Source organism: Suncus etruscus, chromosome 8 (assembly GCF_024139225.1).
Source record: "Suncus etruscus isolate mSunEtr1 chromosome 8, mSunEtr1.pri.cur, whole genome shotgun sequence".
Classification (NCBI taxonomy): domain Eukaryota; kingdom Metazoa; phylum Chordata; class Mammalia; order Eulipotyphla; family Soricidae; genus Suncus; species Suncus etruscus.
Window position 1 is genome coordinate 15,770,784 of NC_064855.1, and position 18,595 is coordinate 15,789,378.

The following is an 18,595-nucleotide window of genomic DNA, read 5'->3' on the forward strand; positions in this document are numbered from 1 at the left end:
TACAAGTTATTATATGAATATGTTTGTCCATTTTCTTCGAGCATATACCCAGGAGTAGAATTTTTGGATCATGGGATAACTATGTTAATTTTTCTAAATTTTAAAGATTTTGGGTCACTAGCTAGCCATACTCGGGGGATGCTATCAGCTCAGTGCTCAGAGGTTGCTCCCAGCAGAGATTGGGGAACCATGCAGTGCCAGGGATGGAACCAGGTCTCTCGTATGCAGAGCCTATGCTCTAGATCAGATCTGGCAGTCCAGCCTGCCAATGAATGCTGAGGATAGAATCCGGGTTGGCCACAGGCAAAGCAAGCATATACTTACCTATTATACTATGGTTCCAACCCCCCCCCTTTTTAAAAAAAAGAAAAGGAATGAATTTCTGTTGTACTATCACAGTTTTTAATTTTGTCAAAATAGCTCTTGTTGTATAATTGCAGGCAGGACTTCTTTGATTCCCCGCCAGTGGTCCTACCACATTTTACCCAGACCCTTCCCCTCACTGCTCCCCTTGCTACCTCAATTACCAGTTCCACCTTGTTTGCAGTGTGAATTATTTAATCTTTTTTTTTTTTAACAGCAATTTCCTATTAACCCTATAGTAGAAACATCCCAAATACCCAGAAGAATTTGTCTGGATGAAAGAGCGAGTTCACTTAAATAGATTCTAACCATAGGAGGGAATATTATTCCATTAAGAGAAAGAAATGAAAGAGACACAGGCACTGAGGTGAGAAGGAGCCTTGACTATCTCGGAAGTGCCATTCTCAGAGCCCATGCGCTATGTCTCTAAGTGTGGGAAATGCTTAGAACAGACCCTTTTACTGAGACACAAAGACCATTAGTGAGTGCCTCTGGATAGGGCAGGTAAATTGGGGGAGAAGTGGAGAGCAACTGCAAAGAGCACCATGTTTCTGTGGATGATAAAAGGCTCTAAAATGCCCTTGAACACACGGATGCTGACATAGGGCATCTACTCAAAACCATTACATTGTGTGTGTGATGTGGGATGTGGGCACAACTGTGGGTGGTGATGTCTATGCCAGGGAGTGCTTTGCTGACTGGCTCTTGGTGGAGTGAAAGAAGAAATCTTGTTCTGGCTTCTAGCAGTTGGCTCTGTGTCAAAGAGAACTCTGAGTTTCCTGGACCCCACGCTCAGGTCACTGGGTCCACTGTTAACCTGCTGGCTCCCAGGACCCTACCATGATGACTGACCAGCCCTCAGACCAGGGAGCTTGGGCCCTCATCTGGGTTACTGTGAATTATCAAAGATGGGGCTCAGGCCTAGAAAGGGCCCTAGCGATTTTCTCTACAACCTGCAGCCTCGTGATCAGCGGGGCTCTGCCATCGCATCGGGGTGATTGCCCTCTTTGGCCCCTCTGAATGTGTCATGCGAACATGTGCGTAATTAAACCGAACTTGGCCCGTGACTTGGTCCATGTTGCCTCACCCCAACTTCATCCCGGTGCAAACGGGGAGAACTGGTTTTCCCAGTCAAAGCTATGGTAGGCGGCAGTGGAGGATGAGGGTAAGAGGGTCAGTAGTGCCCAGTAGGACTCTCTGGCATTTTGGGATTCCTTCCACCTCTTCCCAAAGGGTACCAGATCAGAGGGTGCCAGCTGTGATCAGCAGGCTGGAGAGAGAGCCTTGAAGTTTTTTCTACAGCTTGGCTGCCTTCACCAGGGCTGTCAATTTGGCCTTGAACATGGACTCACTTTGGGAATCCTGCAGACTGGGAGGTGTGTGTGTGTGGGGGGGGTGGGAAGACCCAGAATGGGATGTGGTTCCTAAGGGTCTTGGCCACTCACAGACTCTGCTGAGAGGTCAGAGGGTTGACCCTGAGTGGCAGAGCAAAGGGTGTGATTCCGAAAGGAGGATTCCTTCCCATCTTCCTTCCGGCTTTGGCATTCCCCAGCACGCTCCAGCCCAACCGCAGATGCTCATCTCTGGCTCTGGCTGCACAGCGCTATCTGGGGCCCACAGTTCTTGGCGGAAGCAAGGGTGCACTTAAGCAATACCTGGCTGATGTTTGATAGAGATGCGTAAAAGATTTGTTGACTGACTAACTGGCAGCCGAGATGCATGCTAGACATTGCTAGCAGCTGCAGAGGAATCCTACAAATGCATAAGAATCGAGTGAGTGTGTTCTGCAGACAAAGCACCCACCACCTTGGGAGAACAACAGATTTCCTTGGGCCTTAACATGTGGGCAATGAATTCAGAGAAATGAGGGAAGAGTATCTTGCAAGATGGGATAGGAAAGATCCCTCAAGAACTCTGGGCTCTCTGTGGCCCCATGTACACCACAGACATACCAAAGCTACTGTCTTATCCCTCACAAGAGCTTTAGCCAGAAGTTTGAGATGGTACAAAGGACACACAGGAGCCATCCTGATCTAGCACAGTTCCAGCTCTTAAGGGCCCGAAAGGCTGTTTAGGATGTATCTCAGTGGTGGTAAAATGCCTTGCCTCTGAGGTATGTCTCAGCAGCCCAACTCAGTCAGACCTCTGGCCCTATGGAATCCCAAATTTCTCTGGGATTGATGGAGACTGTTCCCTGACTTGTCTACCTGGGAATTTGTCCTAAAGGCTAGCAGAAGCAAATGAAGAGAAAGCACTTTGGAAATGTGATTCACTTCAGGTCTTTGTTAGTTTTGGGGTCATACCTGGGCTTGGGGACATCTAGCTCTGTGCTTGGGGTACTGGTGGCACTTGGAGTAGGGGATATGATCACATGGTACTGGGAATTAAACCCAGGGCCTTACACAAGTGAGACAAGTGGGGCCACATCCCTGCCCCATTATTACTATCATTTTTTTAAATTTTTTGTTTTGTTTTTGGGTCACACCTAGCAGCACTCAGGAGTTACTCCTGGCTCTATGCTCAGAAATCACTTCTGTCTTGGGGGACCATATGGGATGCTGGGATTTGAACCACGGTCCGTCCTGGGTCAGCTATGTGCAAGGCAAACGCCCTATAGCTGTGCTATTTCTCTGGCCCCCATGATTACTATCTTTTTTTTTTTTGGGTTTTTGGGTCACACCCGGCATTGCTCAGGGGTTCCTCCTGGCTATCTGCTCAGAAATAGCTCCTGGCAGGCACGGGGGACCATATGGGACACCGGGATTCGAACCAACCACCTTTGGTCCTGGATCGGCTGCTTGCAAGGCAAACACCGCTGTGCTATCTCTCCGGGCCCATGATTACTATTTTAATATCCAGGTGCATCAAAGAAACAAATCCTTTTCTGTTTTCTAAACAAAGAAAGCTTTTGACGTTTCTAAAAGGCAGAAAGACTCACCCATTTTCAGAGCCCAAATGGAGTAAACTGTAAGAGAAACAGTATGCTCAGTTTGCAAGCACATGTTCTGAGGACTCAAGTTTTTCATGTTCTTAAGACTGCCCATCCTTGTCTCTTTTCTTCAATGTTCACATCCGAAACACCAGACTTTCAGAATGTGTGAAAACACTTCCCTCTCCCTGAACCACAATGGAAACGACTCTTTTGGTGACAGTTGGCAAAACACATGCTGAATCGGGGGACCTGCAGGGCCTCCCTTCAGATACTTCACAGGGATTATCCATGCCCAGGAAAACACAGCTGAAGCAGCTCAAGGAGGGGAGTGTGGGAAAGAATTGCATGCAAATTGAACATTTCTTTGATAATATTCAGAACTGTGAAAAAAAGTCTCTATGGGTCTGACTGTGAAAGCACAATATGATATTTTCCTTTTTTAACTTTATTTATTTATGTTTATTGATTGGGTTTTTGGGCCACACCCAGCAGTGCTCAGGGGTTACTCCTGGCTCTGCACTCAGAAATCACCCCTGGCAAGTTGGGGGACCATATGGAATGCTGGGAATCGAACCGAGTCCCTCCCGGGTAGGCCACATGCAAGGCAAATGCCCTACCACTGTGCTATCTCTCAGGACCCCACAATATGATATTTTTAACTTTATTATCAAAACAGTAAGTTGACACTAAGGAAAAAATTGAACCATAACAACCTTGCTGATACAAAGAACATGGTGAGGGCATATGGAGAAAAAAGTGTGGATCTTAGGGCTGGAATGATAGCAAGCAGTGAGGGCGTTTGTCTTGTACATGGCCAACTGGGGTTCCATCTCTGGCATCCCATATGGTCCCCCTAAGCACCGCCAGAAGAGATTCCTGAGTGCAGAGTCAGAAGTAACCCCTGAGCTCTGCCCCAATTCAATATAGGATGAGGTAAAGCACAGGCTTGGGTGGCAAGATGCCTGCAGAGAGGTCCTGGCAGTGGATAAAGTGGGCAGCTGCCCTTGAGGAGAGCCCAATCTCGAGCAGCCCATTCTCTCTGTAGACTTTCTGGAAGCTTCCTAGCTATGCTCCATGGCTGCTGGAAAGAGAAACCCCACTGTTTGCAGGAGGTTAAACAACCACTCTTCTTTCTCTGTCGTTGCAAGTCCCTCTAAAGAGGGACAAAGAAAGTATGAATCTGAGATTTATTCTGTGTCCTCCATAAGATGCTGACACAGAAGCTTCTTTGGCCGAGTTTTTGTGTTGCAAGTGTGAGGTGTCATGACTGTCACATGAATTTGTGTTTTGAGAACATAGTGATCTAATCCGCAGCCAGGTATTTTGCAAATGAGAGTGTCTATTTTTGGTTCTTTTAATGGACTATTTATTCGCAGGGGCTTCCCAGTGTTTTCAAGGCTGCCAGGACTACTTGAGGGGAGGTGTGCCAGTGTGGTGCCAGGGATACACCCTGGGGCCAGTGTATGCTGGCATGCACTTCAACCTTTTGAGCTATCTCCTGGCTCTTTCTTTCTTTTCTTCTTCTTCTTCTTTTTTTTTTTTGGGGGGGGGGCTACATCCAGCAATGCTCAGGGCTTACTCCTGGCTCCATGTTCAGGGATCACTAAGGGACTATACAAGGTGTGGTTATCTAACCCAGGTCAACTGCATACAAGGCAAATGCCTGACCTTCTTGCCCTCCTTTATTTGTTTTCTAGAGGGGCCATTCCTGGTGATAATTTGTTGATGTAGGCTGCTGGTTCAATGCTTGGACCTGAAGATATGGTGCTTGGGACTGGTGATGCTGGGAGTTAATGAGGCCATAGGGTTTGTACTTAGAGGAGTCTCATATATGATAGACATATGCTTTACCCCTTCGATCCACCAACTCAGACCTTCTTACTTTTAAGCAAGAAAACATATATGTTTACATGTGTAGTTTCTTCTTATTTTTACTGATTACAAACCATACCTTTGCTTTCTCTCTGGCTTCTGCTTGTCCTTCTGTTCCTGTTTTGGGCCTGTGCCTATTTTCCTGTTATTGGCACAATTTTTTCTGTTTCTGCCTGCTCCCATCTCATTGGCAAAAAGCTGTAGGGCAGCAGATCCTCTTTGGTGACTCGTTTCTTGGGTCCAGTCTCTCTACTAAGCTCTCCAGAGAATAAAAGCACCATAGTATCTAGACGTGGTGACAGGCATGTTCTCTCAGTGTCAGGAGGATTATTTGGGAACTTATAGGGCTCTTCCCTCGTTTTAGAAAGGGCTGGTCTGCAGAGATGACAAGACTGTTTTCTCAGTGTTAGGAAGGTTGTTTAGGAGGTGACAGGACTGTTGTCTCATTGTGGTGAGGGTTTCCCTGAGATGACAAGACTATTACTTCAGTGTGAGGAGGGTTGTCCTGAGGTGATAGGACTGATCCCTGAGTGGGAGGTGGGTTGTACTGAGGTGATGAGACTGTTCTCTCAGTGTCAGGAATGTTGTTTAGGAGGTGACAGAACTATTCCCTCTGTGTCAGAAGGAGGTGACCAGATTGTTTCCTGAGTGTGAGGAGGGTTGTTTAAGTGATATGACTATTCCCTCATGTGGGGAGGTTGGCCCTGGGGTGATGGGATCTGACTTCTTCTGAATCCCTCTTTAGAGGGACTTGCAACTACAGAGAAAGAAGAGTGGTTATTTAAACTCCTGCAAACAGTGGGGTTTCTCTTTCCAGCAGCCATGGAGCATAGCTAGGAAGCTTCCAGAGAGTCTACAGAGAGAATGGGCTGCTCGAGATTGGGCTCTCCTCAAGGGCAGCTGCCCACTTTGTCCACTGCCAGGATCTCTCTGCAGGCATCTTGCCACCCAAGCCTGTGCTCTACCTCATCCTATATTGAACTGGGGGAGAGCTCAGGAGTTGGGGGTGAAAGCCTTACATGTGCAAGGAGAACTCAAATTCAAAGTCCGGTGCACTATCAGATGTGGTCTTCATGGCCCCCAGTTCACTGGACAAAGCAGCACTGATCACTGGGCCTGAGCGTCGAACCATCTGCCTCTGTTGGCTGAGTGTCCCCAGGACTGGTTCTCTGGGTACTCTGTTTGAGAGTTCCCCCCAGTGAAGAGCATTTTTAGCGAGCTAACATGTACAAGGTCATGTTACTGTATTTTAGGGGTACAGTGCTGCTGCACCTCACCTACCACCAAAGTGCCAGTAAGCCTCTGGCACAGCCCAAGACTCTTGTCAGCCCTGCCCCTAATTCCAGGTTGGCAGCTTGTGTGGTCCTAGTCTAAGGACCCTTTTTATACTACAGTGAGCAAACTCATCCTCTCTGTCCTTTCTTTGTGTTTGTTTTGAACCACACCTTTGGCACTCAGGAATTACTTCTGGCAGGCTCCAGGAACCCTAAGGAATTCTGGGGATCAAATCTAGGTCAGCCATGTGCAAATCAAATGCCCACTCCACTGTGCTATCACTCCTTCCCCTGTCCTGAGACTTCCTGCACTTAGCATGACACTGTCTGCCTCTACCCATATTGTTGCAAAATTCCACATTTCAAGTCTAGGGAGAGATAAAAAAAAGCTGGAGAACATGTTGCATGTAGGAATCTTAGGTTTCATCCTCAGCACTGCAAGTTCCCTTGAGCACTGTACTAGGAGCACCACTGATAATTACTGTACATAATTCCTTTCCTCCCAGAAAGAAAGATTTTTCTAATTTGTTTAGGGACCCTCCCAAGAGGTACTCAGGAGACCTGAAGACACTTCCTGAAGATTCCTGGCTACCGGAGCCTGCAGTTCCTTGGAAACCTAGAAGACATGCTCTCCCTGGGTGTCTGGGCCACCTGACATTGCTGGGGAGACATCAGGACTGAATGATTATTGAGGACCTGCTGATTATTACTTGGTGATTATTGCGGACCATTTCATGCCAAGGATGGAACTGGAATTGGTCACAGGTGACCCTTGAACTCTCTCTTTTGCCCCGTCTTCTAGTTGAGGAGAGCTCCACTGTGTGTATATATATTGGTCACAAGGTTTAGATCCCTTCCTGAGTAATCTGAACTTGGACTTTGTAAATAAAAAGTGCTGCAGGGAACAACAGAAGTTTGCAGCTGCCTCTTTTCTGTTTATTTGTTTTGGGGCCACACCCGGCTGTGCTCAGGGCTTACTTACTGCTGGCTCTGCACTCAAGAATTACTCTTGAAACCATATGGTATACCGGGGATGGAATCCGGGGTCTGCAGCTTTCAAGGCAAACGCCATACCTGTTGTACTATCATTCTGGCTTTGCAGATGTCTCTTTTCAATTAGTGTTTTTGTCTTGGTCCCCAGGCTTGGGATTTTCCCAGCACCCTTGCTCCCCTGCACTGTGTTGTTTTTCTCTAGCATTTCAACTTTCTAACATGGTGCAATATACTCTAGCTTCATCCTTTTCATCCTCGTGTTCATTTGTCTTGATCTTTCCTGCCTCATCCCCAGTGCCAAGGGTGTCTGGACCATGTCCTCAGAGCTTGCCATCTGTCCTTGGGGACAGGGATGAGAAAAGAACAGAGACAGGATATTTGTGACTTCTGAGTATCTTCCTTGTGCCTGGCACTAGTGATCCGGCTCTGTGTCGAGTAGCTGCTAGCTCTGAGAAGGGGCTGGCACCGATGCCTTCACCTCTGGCTCTGCCCTCCTCTCCGTTTGCCTGGGAAGTGATCTTGCACACGTTTCAGTTGCTCCCAAGCCCGCACTTCTCCATCCTGCGCCCTGCCGGCTCCCCAAAACTCACCTTGTAGCTCCTAGACTCAGCTCAGTGGGGTATTCGGCACCTCCTCTTCTTCCTTCCTTAAAGGCTATAACCAAAAAGGGGTCCCAGGCTTGGCCCTGTGCATGTGATTGTCCTGGGCTGCTTAGGACTGGGTCAGGCTTGATGGGCACAGATGTTGGGGTGTTGCTTCCTCATGCTTTATTGTTCCAATAAAGGTTACCCAAGAGGTGGAGAATGGTGACTGGCTTGGAATCTGCTCAGTTTCCACTGAAAATCAAATTTGGGAGCGAGGGTGATATGAATTGTGCCAGCCAGGATTGGAGATTTGGAAATGTAGTTACTCTGTCCTACTGTGGGTGGTGCCCAGACCTCTGCTGGGATGTCCATTTGGGAATCAGCTCCTGCCTCAATGGCCTTAATAAGCACTTGTTTTGTGTTTATTTTATGTTTTGGAGGGTTTATTGATTTTTTTTTTTTTGCTTTGTTCCTTGTTTTATTTGGTTTGGTTTGAGGGCCATATTCAGTGATGCTCAAGGGTTACTCCTGATTCTGCACTCAGCAATCAGTCTTGGCAGTGCTCAAGGCACCATATTGGTCATCAGGAATCAAACTGAAGTCCTCTTCATGCAAGACAAGCACCCTCCCTACTGTACTATTGCTCTGACTCTGAGAAGCACTTGTTTTAGGGGTTCTCGTGTACCAAACTAAGGCGTTCCTCAGAGGAAACTTTCCATCAAGATTCCCCTGCAAATGGGGAGACCCAGGGTCCCCCTCATCATTACTGTGGGGGCAGTTTCAGGCTGAGCTTCCTCTTCTGGTATCTGGTATTCGCTGAGTGACTGGAATAGCCTGGGAGGAGGAGCGAAGACAGGTCTGGCTAGTTCTGAGTGTTGTTTATACTCGGGATTACCTCACACCTCCCGGCCTGGCCCGCCCCACCGTGAGGGGCTGGCCTTGGGACCTCCTGCTCCCTTTTCCACACATGTCCGGGGAGCTGGAGTCCAACATGGACCTTCCTGTGGACACCAGCTGAGTCTTCCAGCCTCGCCTCCTCGGAGACCATGGACAGGGACAGCGGCCGGGTGAGCAGGGCTGGGAGCCTGAGCCAGGAGCTAGGGCGAGGTCCAGGTCTGGGGGTGGGGTGGGGGGACTGAATGTGCCTTTTCCAGTTTGAAACTACTTGGGATCTGGCTTGCTTGACCTCCTTTCTAGGGTTCCTCGAAGCGGGCACCTCCAGGAAGAGATGTGAGGGGGGTTTTAGGGCCATCTATCTCTACTAAGCCTCACGGGACTCTTAGAAGATTCTGGAAAGAATGAAGCTTCCTAGGTGCATAACATTTTTCCAGGGTAGGGGGTGGCAACCTCTGTTGTTCTTGGATTCAAGGGTTCACTCTTACATCCTGCTGTAGTCACTACTCCTTGATTTCAGCTCAGGGGCCTTTTTCTCTTTGGACCTTGGTGGTGAAAACTTCTGTTCTCTGCTTTCTCATCCTGTGGATTGTTTTGGGGGTCCCAATTGCCCCTTTTGGCACATTTCTCCTCTTCCGAAGTCCTTCTCTGGTCCTTTGAAGATGTGCTGGTATGGAGCATGGGCTATGTTCACAGCTATTCCCATTCTCTCTTCCCCCATAACCTTCAGCCCTTCTGGGCTTTTCTGCTTAGCTCTATCCACCTAGTCCCCACTCTGCTCTGATGTCTTTGATCCTCCTCACTCAGGCCTTTTGGTCAGGGCCAGGGGGGGTGAGACAGGGTGCAGTGGAGCCTCTACAATCAGTAAAGGTGATGCCAGGGCCAGAGTGGCCTTGAGGAAGGGGATATAGCCAGTCATATATTCAGGGGAGATAGCCCAATCATAGCTAGGGTATCTCCTTCAGGAGTGCGCCAGGAACCCAGCAATATGGGCTTTGTACCCCCAAGGATGCCCATGGGAAGCCTGATCTGGTTGGAGGGAAACAGGCAAAGCCTGAAGCAGGGGTCTGGAGTTGTCTACTGAGGATGCTTGTCTGAGGCTGGGGACCCTCAGAGAAGATCCCTAGGAGGACAGAGGGCAGAAGATAAACTCTTCATTATTGATGGACTCTAGGGGCCTCCTAATGAGTCTGGGCTAAGTGTCCAGTGTGAGGGGGCGGTTCTAGCACAGAAAGAAACATGGTGGCTGCTGCTCTCCTTTTGAAGGGTCTTAAGCATGCCCCCTTGTTAGCCAAAACCTCTGGGAATGGAGCTGAGGGGTGTCCAGGGAGGAGCCTTGAACCCCATCTGTTACCAGAGTGCAAGCACTGGTGAAGCGGCAGATTAGAAGCCCACAACCTCCTGCACCTTGTCTCCCTGCCCCTTTCTTGGGCTCCAGAACCTAGTAGACAAGGGGGGTTCTGAGCACCTCTGGATTCCAGAGATGCTGGTGAGTGGTAAGGGGTGAACGCAAAACAAGTCCAGGGTCGATTGTGACTTTGGGCCAACCATGTATCTGCCTTTCTTTCCGAGCTTTTTGCTCTGTAAAAGGAAAGAGATACTGTGTATGTCATGAGTTTCCAGGCCATAGCCTTTACATAGCAAAACTGTTTACCTCCCTGTCTAGCACTGGGGAAGGCTGCTAGGAGATACTCCGAGAATGTTCCTCTCCATAGTCAGCGGTGGGCACCCACTTCTGAGTCCTTCAAAGAGCCGGACAAATACTTCTCCAGGTCTTCTTTTCCAGATCCTCCCAAGACCCAGCTCTTGGGGTTTCCCTCAAGATCCTTGGGAGTTTCTGGAATGAGAGAAAATGGAATTCTCTGGGCAGATGCTTTTGTCCTTTAAAAACATGTGTTTGGTCTCTCTTCAATGTGCTTGCAGAACATTTTCTCTTTTGAGTGCTGAGTGTCTGCATTCCTGAGTGGGGCACCTCTCCGACAGGGACTCCAAAAGTAGAGTGGGGTCCACTTTCAGCCACCCCTACTTATGCTGCCAACAGGGGAGGGATGAGAGATTCTAGCTGGTCCTCCCCCAAGCTGGGCAGGCCTCCCTTAGGTCATTCTGCCATCCTTCTGTTCCCCGAATGCAGGGACCCTTGGATGACCCTGGCCTTTGGGCCCTACCTGCTGTGTAGGTGTCACCTTGCCCTTGCCCTGCCTGCCATCACTCCTGCTGTTGTCCCTGTGCCCATGTGAGCGCCGTGTGTGGGAGAGTGCAGGGACGCACCACTGATGTAACAGTAGCCACTTAGCCTAAGTGTTTTGTTTTGCCACAACAGTTTCCTCCTGGCAAAACAATACAGGGGTGACCAGAGCCCAGCCAAATGGGCAGGATGCTGGGGGTGGGGGTGAGACACTGGGAAGCTGGCATAGGGGACCAGGGGCTTTGTCCACTGAGGGGAAGAGGGTGTCCAGGCTTAGGGATGTCCATTCCAGGTTCAAGGTTGTTAGGAAGGCCCTGGCACATCCCTGCCTTGAATGGCAGCATTGCCCCAGAGAGGGACAAAGGGAGATAATTCCAGGAACCACCTGGGCACCAGAGGACTTGGGGTTGAAGGACTTGCTGGATGACCACGAATGAATGAACAAAGGACACAGCACAGGGGGGAGGAGCACTTGGATTGGGGCCTGCAGGGGTGTCTAGAAGCCTGTCTGCTCTTTGGGAGCTTTGTAAGCCAGAAGGAACCAGCCAGCACCAGGTCTACGGAAGTGCTATGAGATAAAGCGGAAAGGCAGTGCTCAGAGCCTCACCCTCAAAACTCCCCTCTGGAGCAATCCCAGGGAAGGTTCCCTGGACTGTTGTGTGGAAGTTATTGGTTTTCCTCAGCACCCTCCGTCCAGAGATCAATAACTGAGATCTGAATGAGTGGGACTGCCCCAGGGCCTACTAGCTGGTCAGGGGCTAGGTCAAACCTGACCAGTGCCCCTCCATGTCTGGACCAGCAGTTCTTATTCTGGCCAGGCTTCTGGGGGGCCCTGGTGTAGAGGAAGGTGAGGAGAGGGGATGTGTGCTGGGAGGGTTGGGGACATCCACCTGCACTTGTGAGGTTCCTGTGGCCTCAGAACAGGGAGAGCAGGTCTGGGCTCACCTTTCTGGCCTTTCAGTTACCTCAGCTCGCAGTCCAGATGGACAGTGGGGAATGAAGGTCTGGCTCAGCACAGTGCAGAGTGATGAGGTTTTGGGTTCCAGGGATGTGGGGTGGTTGCGGGTGGGTGCACTTGACCTCACCTGTGTAAATCCCAGTCTCAGTCAGGGTAGCAGCTACCTCCCTAGAGGTTTGCCCTGGAGAGTTTTGCTGCCATCTAGCACCATGACCCCCTGACCGTGCAGGCTGGGCTGGTGGCAGTCCAGCAGGCCAAGGGTGGGACTCAGGCAGGGCTGAGAGCAGTCCCCAAAATGACACAAAGAGGTGAGGGGCTGAACTGAGGGAGTAAGTTGGGGAAAGTACAGCCCCCAAAGGAGTGCCAGGGCATGGTCTGCTCTAAGGCCAACTGAGTCATTTTTGGGCCTAGCTCACAGGTGTGGCCTCTACTTCCTTGTCTATAAAATGGGACCAATAAACCTGACCAGGGTCCCAGATGAACCCCTAGCCCTGTCTCTGGCATCACCTTGTCCACATATCCGAGAGGTGTGGGGGTGGGGGAGAGCCAGTGCTTGAGGAGCCCATGCCGGGTCCTGGACATGAGTCCCAGCCTCCAGAGGGAAGTGACTCTCCTGGTTCTCCTGAGAGGAACAGGTTCTGGTCCCTTCTTTGCTCAGTGGATCTCAGGACCTTGTGCAAGGAGCCTCCTCCCTCCCAGCCCTAGGCTGCTCTCCAGGAACCAGGAGGAGCTAAGTCGCAGCTGCGGCTATGGGAGGACAGGCAGGCTGGGCAGAGGGCCCAGGAGCCTCCTGTCTACAGGGGTTCTGCTCCAAATGCCAGCCTGACCAACCAACCCCTCTACCCCCCACTGAGTCCCCATTCCAGATACCCACATGCCAGATCCCTACACTAGATCTCCATACCAAATCCCCTACACTAGATTCCTGAAGCTTATCCCCATATATAAGACCTTCACACTAGATCCCCCCACTCATTCTGACCCTAGCAGGACCTTTTAGGGGACTTTGGAAGCCAAAGCAGCAGTCCTACAGTGTGGTTGGGAATGAGGCCCCCATCATCTTATTCTCTAGGTGCAGGGTCTTGGCTCATCACAGCTTCCTGGAGACTCAGCTGAGGGTGGACCTCGCCTGGACTTAAGGGTTCCCCCCAAGGCCATTTCTCCAACTTCTTACCTGCAAGTTAGGGTGGCACATTGGCTTCTGTGGTGAGGACAGCATGGAGGAAGGCCTCAACTTTGGGGATCCTCTGGACCCCTGAGCTTGGTCACCCCGTCCCCTTCTGCAAGCTCTCCTTCTGAGTTGGGATCTTACTCAGGGGGTGGCCACATGAGCTGTCAATTCCCAGTGAAAGGCATCAGTCTCGGGTGTGCTGGTTGGTTTCTGAACCTTGGTGTCTTTATAAATAGGGGCTTATTATACTTCAGTTGTGACACCTCACCAGTAGTGGGGTGACTGCTCCCTTCAGGAAATGCCACAGGAGGAGGAAGAGAAAGGGGAGGACTGGGTTCTGGGGGCTCCCACCCCAGACTCAGATTCCAGCCCTGTGCTTACCTGGGGAGAGAACCAGAGAAGGTTGGCTTTCTGGGGGCTCAATACCAAGGCAACAGTACTCCCAGCAGCTTCTGTCTGGGGCCAGTGGGAGCAAGCAGAGTCCCCAGGGGCTGCCACTTTACTTCTGGGGATCCCCAACAACAGAGCAGGAGCCTGGGTCTGTTCATAGGACATGCAGGAGGAGGCAGGGCCAGTCCATGAATGCCCTCCCACAAGCAATAGAGCGTGTAATTAAGTGTTCCTCCCTTGCCCTGTCCCATTGAGACACTGCACCCCAACAGTGACCAGCCACACACCCTGCTGCCTCCCTCAATACCCCATGCATGCAAGGGACTCCTCTCAGATAAAGGAAACAGAAGTCCATCACAACATCCTGCAAGCCCCCCCTCCCCAGCTCCTGGCCATGTCCTGTGTGCAAATAAGAACCCATCAGTTACATTTGGGTATAGAGATCTGGCTCCCTTCAGTCTGGGGAAGGCCAGGACTGCTCTGTGCTGCTGGGCTGCCAGAGTTTCTGTTTCTTTGTAAAGTGTCTTTTTTTTTTTGGGAGGGGGGTTTGGCCACACCCGGCAGCACTCAGGGGTCCTGGCTCTATGCTCAAAAATTGCTCCTGGCTGGCTCAGGGGACCATATGGGATGCCGGGATTTGAACCACAGTCCTTCTGCATGAAAGGCAAACGTCCTACCTCCATGCTATCTCTCCGGCCCCTGTAAAGTGTCTTCTGGAGCCCCCCAGCTGCCAGGAGATGAACTGAGCAGCTCACGAGACCCTTGATGTATAATTTATTATAATTCTAAAGCAGCATCAGCATGAAAGGATTGTACTGCTAGTCTTTAAAATGGAGGTGGTTTGGGCCACATGCAGCTGTGCTCAGGGCTTACTTCTGGCTGCTCAGGGGTCATTCCTGGCAGTGTTCAGGGGATCATATGGAGTGCCGGGGATTGAACATGGTCTGGCTAATGCCTTACTTCTGTATCTGGCTGGTCTTACACACAGATGTGAAATTTTTATTATATTGAATTGTGAGCCCGCTCCTCATTAGTTCTTTGCTTTGTCCCTTGGCTGCCCGGCTGACAGACTAACCAAGACTGGCAGTGTGGATGCCACAGTAGAGGTGGGAGAGTGCGTCTTCCTGTCTAGTGTCAGGCCCATCCATTCTTTATTTTTATGTATTTATTTATTTATTTATTTTGGGTCACACCCAGCAGCGCTCAGGGGTTACTCCTGGCTCTACACTCAGAAATCGCTCCCGGCAGACTCGGGGAACCATAAGGGATGCTGGGATTCGAACCACTGTCCTGCATGCAAGGCAAATTCCTTACCTCCATGCTATCTCTCCGGCCCTCAGGCCCGTCCATTCTTATTTGATCTCACATAGCCTCATGTTTTAAGTCCCAAACTATGTAATCCAGATCAGACAAGGGAAAGTGAGTGGTGTGCAGTTTCTCGCTGGCCACAGAATAGGGACCCCATGCCTAAGACTATGCTTTCCAGAGTTGGGCAACCAATATGGACAGCAGGTGCAGTGGGGGGTGCTTTCTGTTTGTTGCCTTAAGGAAGGTAGTTTTCTGGGAGACAATGCAGAGGGACTTGTTTCTCAAAAGGGGGTAACAAGTCCTTTGATGGGGGCTATTCCCCCAGTCTCTGGGGTAGATTACCTTCAATCTTTCACTTGATCTCTCTCCAGTTCAGCTTCTTTTGCAGGGGCTTTACTTCAGTGGGCCCTGATAATGGGGACCAGGGAAATGTGAGGTCTGGTCCGGGGGCTCATTCTCAGATGCCAAGTTTCATGCCCTAAACTTCATGCAGAGGGGCCACCTCTACACAGCTGGCCAGGCAAGGGGCACTAGCAGTCTGTGTCCAGGCATGCTCTAGGATAGGCTCACCGATCTCTGACACTGGTGCACACATGGGTCCAGGATTCTAGGCTCCTCTTTGAAAATTTCCCACAGCCCCCCCCCCCAAGTTAGGATAAATCTCAGCTTCCTCTTAGGATAGGGAAGAAGCAAAAACAATCTTGAGCAGAAGCACACTGCTGCCCCCACCCCACCCCAGTTTCCCTGCCTCTGTTTCCCCAGCACACAGTGCCACTATGAAGCTTTGCTGTCTCCTAGAGCTGAGTATGATCAGTGAGTAGACGTTTCCAGGGTGGTGGGCCACTGCTCTGTGATGTTGGGGGAGGGGAGCTCTTGGCCTCATTGGAGGGGGCAGAGCAGCAGTCTAGAAGTCTAGAGGGCAGGAACACACCAGTCCTGCCTCTCCAGTTCCCCTTAGATGCTTATGTCCACCAGGAAGGGTGCATGATGCTTATACAGGGGTGTGTGGGGATCTGAATGTGAGGTGAGGGGATGGCATGCACACACACACACACACACCTGTGTGTGTGTGTGTGTGTGTGTGTGTGTGTGTGTGTGTGCCAACATCTGCAGGGTATAGAAACAAACTTGTCTAAGTTCTGGTGCCACTGAGGAAGAGGGGCTTGAGGCAGGTCAGGCCTTAACTGAGCGGTGCCCATCCCATGTCATGAGTGAACAGGCCAGTGAGATCCAAGACTTCCATGTGTCACACCTGGTCCCTTTTGCATAAAAGAAAAAGGGCAGGTCCAAGGGTAGTAGACTCAAAGAGGCCAGGAGAGAGTTACTCCTGGATCTACCTCAGAAATCGCTCCTGGCAGGCTCGGGGGACCATATGGGATGCCGGGATTCGAACCACTGTCCTGCATGCAAGGCAAACGCACTACCTCCATGCTATCTCTCCGGCCCCCACGAGAGAGTTTTTTTGCCCTTATTGGGGACCCCATCTGCTTGAGACCCTTCATGCTGAGGTCTTAATCCAGCAGCCTCTTATCTGAGGGGCCAGGGTCATGGGTAAATGGCCCCGTGCTCCCCTCTGCAGGGCCTGGCATTTGTGGAGCTAGGCACTGCCAAGCTGAGTGTCCATACTGGGACACCTCCTCTGACATTTTCCTTCTGGGGGCTGGCTGGTCTCTGCTGTTTGTTCTGTCCTCATCCATGCTCAGTGGCCTGTAGTGGGCAGGGTGAGTAGGGGAGCCATCTGAGTCCTGCCTTTTGCTCTGCTTTCAGAATGCTTCGCCTGCCCGAACGGCCTCGGCCCGGTCGGCCGCCTCGACCCCGGCCCCGGCCCCAGCCCCAGCACTCCCTGCCCGGACGCCACCCTCCAGGTCATCATCCGGCAGGTCATCGTCCACCCGATCGACATCCACAATATCCTCTCCGAGCAGAGTATACCTCGTCAGGGCGACACCAGTGGGAGCTGTGCCTATACGCACAGCTGCGACCAGGCCGGTGTCAGTCCCCAGGGCTGCCGTGGAGAGCACAAGTGAGTGGGTAACTCTGAGCCAGATTCCCTAGCTTCCTCTGCCCCCTTGGAGAAGAAATATGGGGAGACAGGGAGTGTCAGTAGCAGGCAGTGAGCGAGTTTGGGGCAGAAAGGTATCAACCCAAGGCGGAAAAATGGGTAGCCCCTGGCAGAGGGTGAGAAACCTGCCCTGTGGGGGTCAGGTTTGGAGAGTAGGGGCATCCAGAGACAGACCAGGCTTTTTGCCCTGCCAGGGCGGCTGAAGCCTGCATGGGTAACAACTCCTGGCCTGTGGGACTTTCTGGGTGGAAGTGGACAGGAGACTTCTCTGAGTAGTTGGGCATTGCTCCATTCTGAGCACCCCAAATGATGGCCAGTCTGTGCAGCAGCCAGAAGTCAAAGCTGCCTAGGGGCCCCAGGATTTAGTCCTGTGGGAAGGGTCCACACCCACGGATGCTGCCCATCCCTGTCTCTGTCCTGTCGCTGACACCACAGTGCAGAGTGCCCCAGAGAAGTGCCTAGACTTGGGGCTACACTCACTGTCTTTCCCTTCCAGGGCAAGAAAGGCAGCTTTTGGGGTCAGTCAAGGTCCCCTCAGTAGCCACGTAACTCTGACCTCCTTACCTAAATGTCCAGCCACTAATCTCACTTTCCCTGTTGACAAACCGGGTACAGTAATACCAGTTTTACTGTTCATTATATCACACTGGCCTGCAGGGTGAGCCTTTAACTTTAATGGCCATGAAACCTCACTTTCCCCATCTGTGAAATGGGTCTAATGATGCCCCGTTTACTGGCCATTATCTCAGCTCTGACTGTGGGGTGACACATACAGAGGCCCAACCAGCTCCTGATGGAGGCCCCAGGAAGGAGGAGACTGCCGGGGGCAGGCGGATGGGACCGTATTCAGGTGCAGGAGGCCCTTTTTGCTGCTGTCTCCTGTCCCCATTCCTTTTCTGCACTGGGGTTCTCTCTCACCATCTCCCCTCCCCACTGCTGCCCACCTGCAGGTGCCCGCTGGCCCAAGTTCAGTTGGGAGGAGGGCCAGAAACGACTGCCACTCATCGGATGTGTTCTGCTACTCATCGCCCTATTGGTGTCACTCATCGTCCTTTGTGAGTATGCGCCCCCCCCCCCCCGCCTGGTCTGCAGGGGATGTCTCTACCAGTGACTCAGGTGGCCCTGGGGCTCTTGGAGATAATGGGGAAGGGTGGGGATGTACAGCTCCTGTGCTGGGTCTTTGTCTGGTCCTTGTCTGGGTGGCTAAATCAGTGAGTTTCTGCATCTTCAAATGGGACTAAGTTTGCTCTTTTCAGCCTTACCGTGTGCTTAGGGCAGTGCTTCTCAAATAGTGGGGCGCAACCCCCCTGGGGGGGGCTCGAGGCTCCATAAAGTGGGACACGTTTGACCTCAGCAAACACTGTCATAACAAACTAAGCCCCGTGTTTATGTCTCTGTATGTCTCTGGAGCTGGGAGTTGCTGTGTCCTGCTTCAAACCTTGCTTTGAAAAGCTATGCATTGCAGAACATGCTTATTATAGCCATTAACCCAGACATCACCTCTGATTAAAAAAATCAGCTCAAATTATTTTATATATTTTTGTTGTGCAAGTTAAAGTTTTTTTAATAAAGATACTATTTACAGTATTGTGGAGGGGGCGAGAAAAAT

General features: G+C 51.0%; 2 protein-coding genes across 2 annotated transcripts in view; one reads left to right on the top strand and one right to left on the bottom strand.

Annotated features, from left to right (window-relative positions):
* UBE4A (ubiquitination factor E4A) overlaps positions 1 to 18,595 on the bottom strand; it is a 626,538-nt gene that overhangs the window by 330,791 nt on the left and 277,152 nt on the right. The gene's annotated exons all lie outside the window — the stretch shown is intronic.
* Positions 1 to 18,595, top strand: part of TMPRSS13 (transmembrane serine protease 13) — a 57,328-nt gene that overhangs the window by 27,278 nt on the left and 11,455 nt on the right. The window contains exons 2-5 of the mRNA XM_049778401.1: positions 9,033 to 9,085; positions 10,351 to 10,401; positions 16,692 to 16,947; positions 17,937 to 18,041. Of these exons, the coding sequence (XP_049634358.1) occupies positions 9,033 to 9,085; positions 10,351 to 10,401; positions 16,692 to 16,947; positions 17,937 to 18,041 (465 nt within the window). The remainder of the gene's footprint in view (positions 1 to 9,032; positions 9,086 to 10,350; positions 10,402 to 16,691; positions 16,948 to 17,936; positions 18,042 to 18,595) is intronic.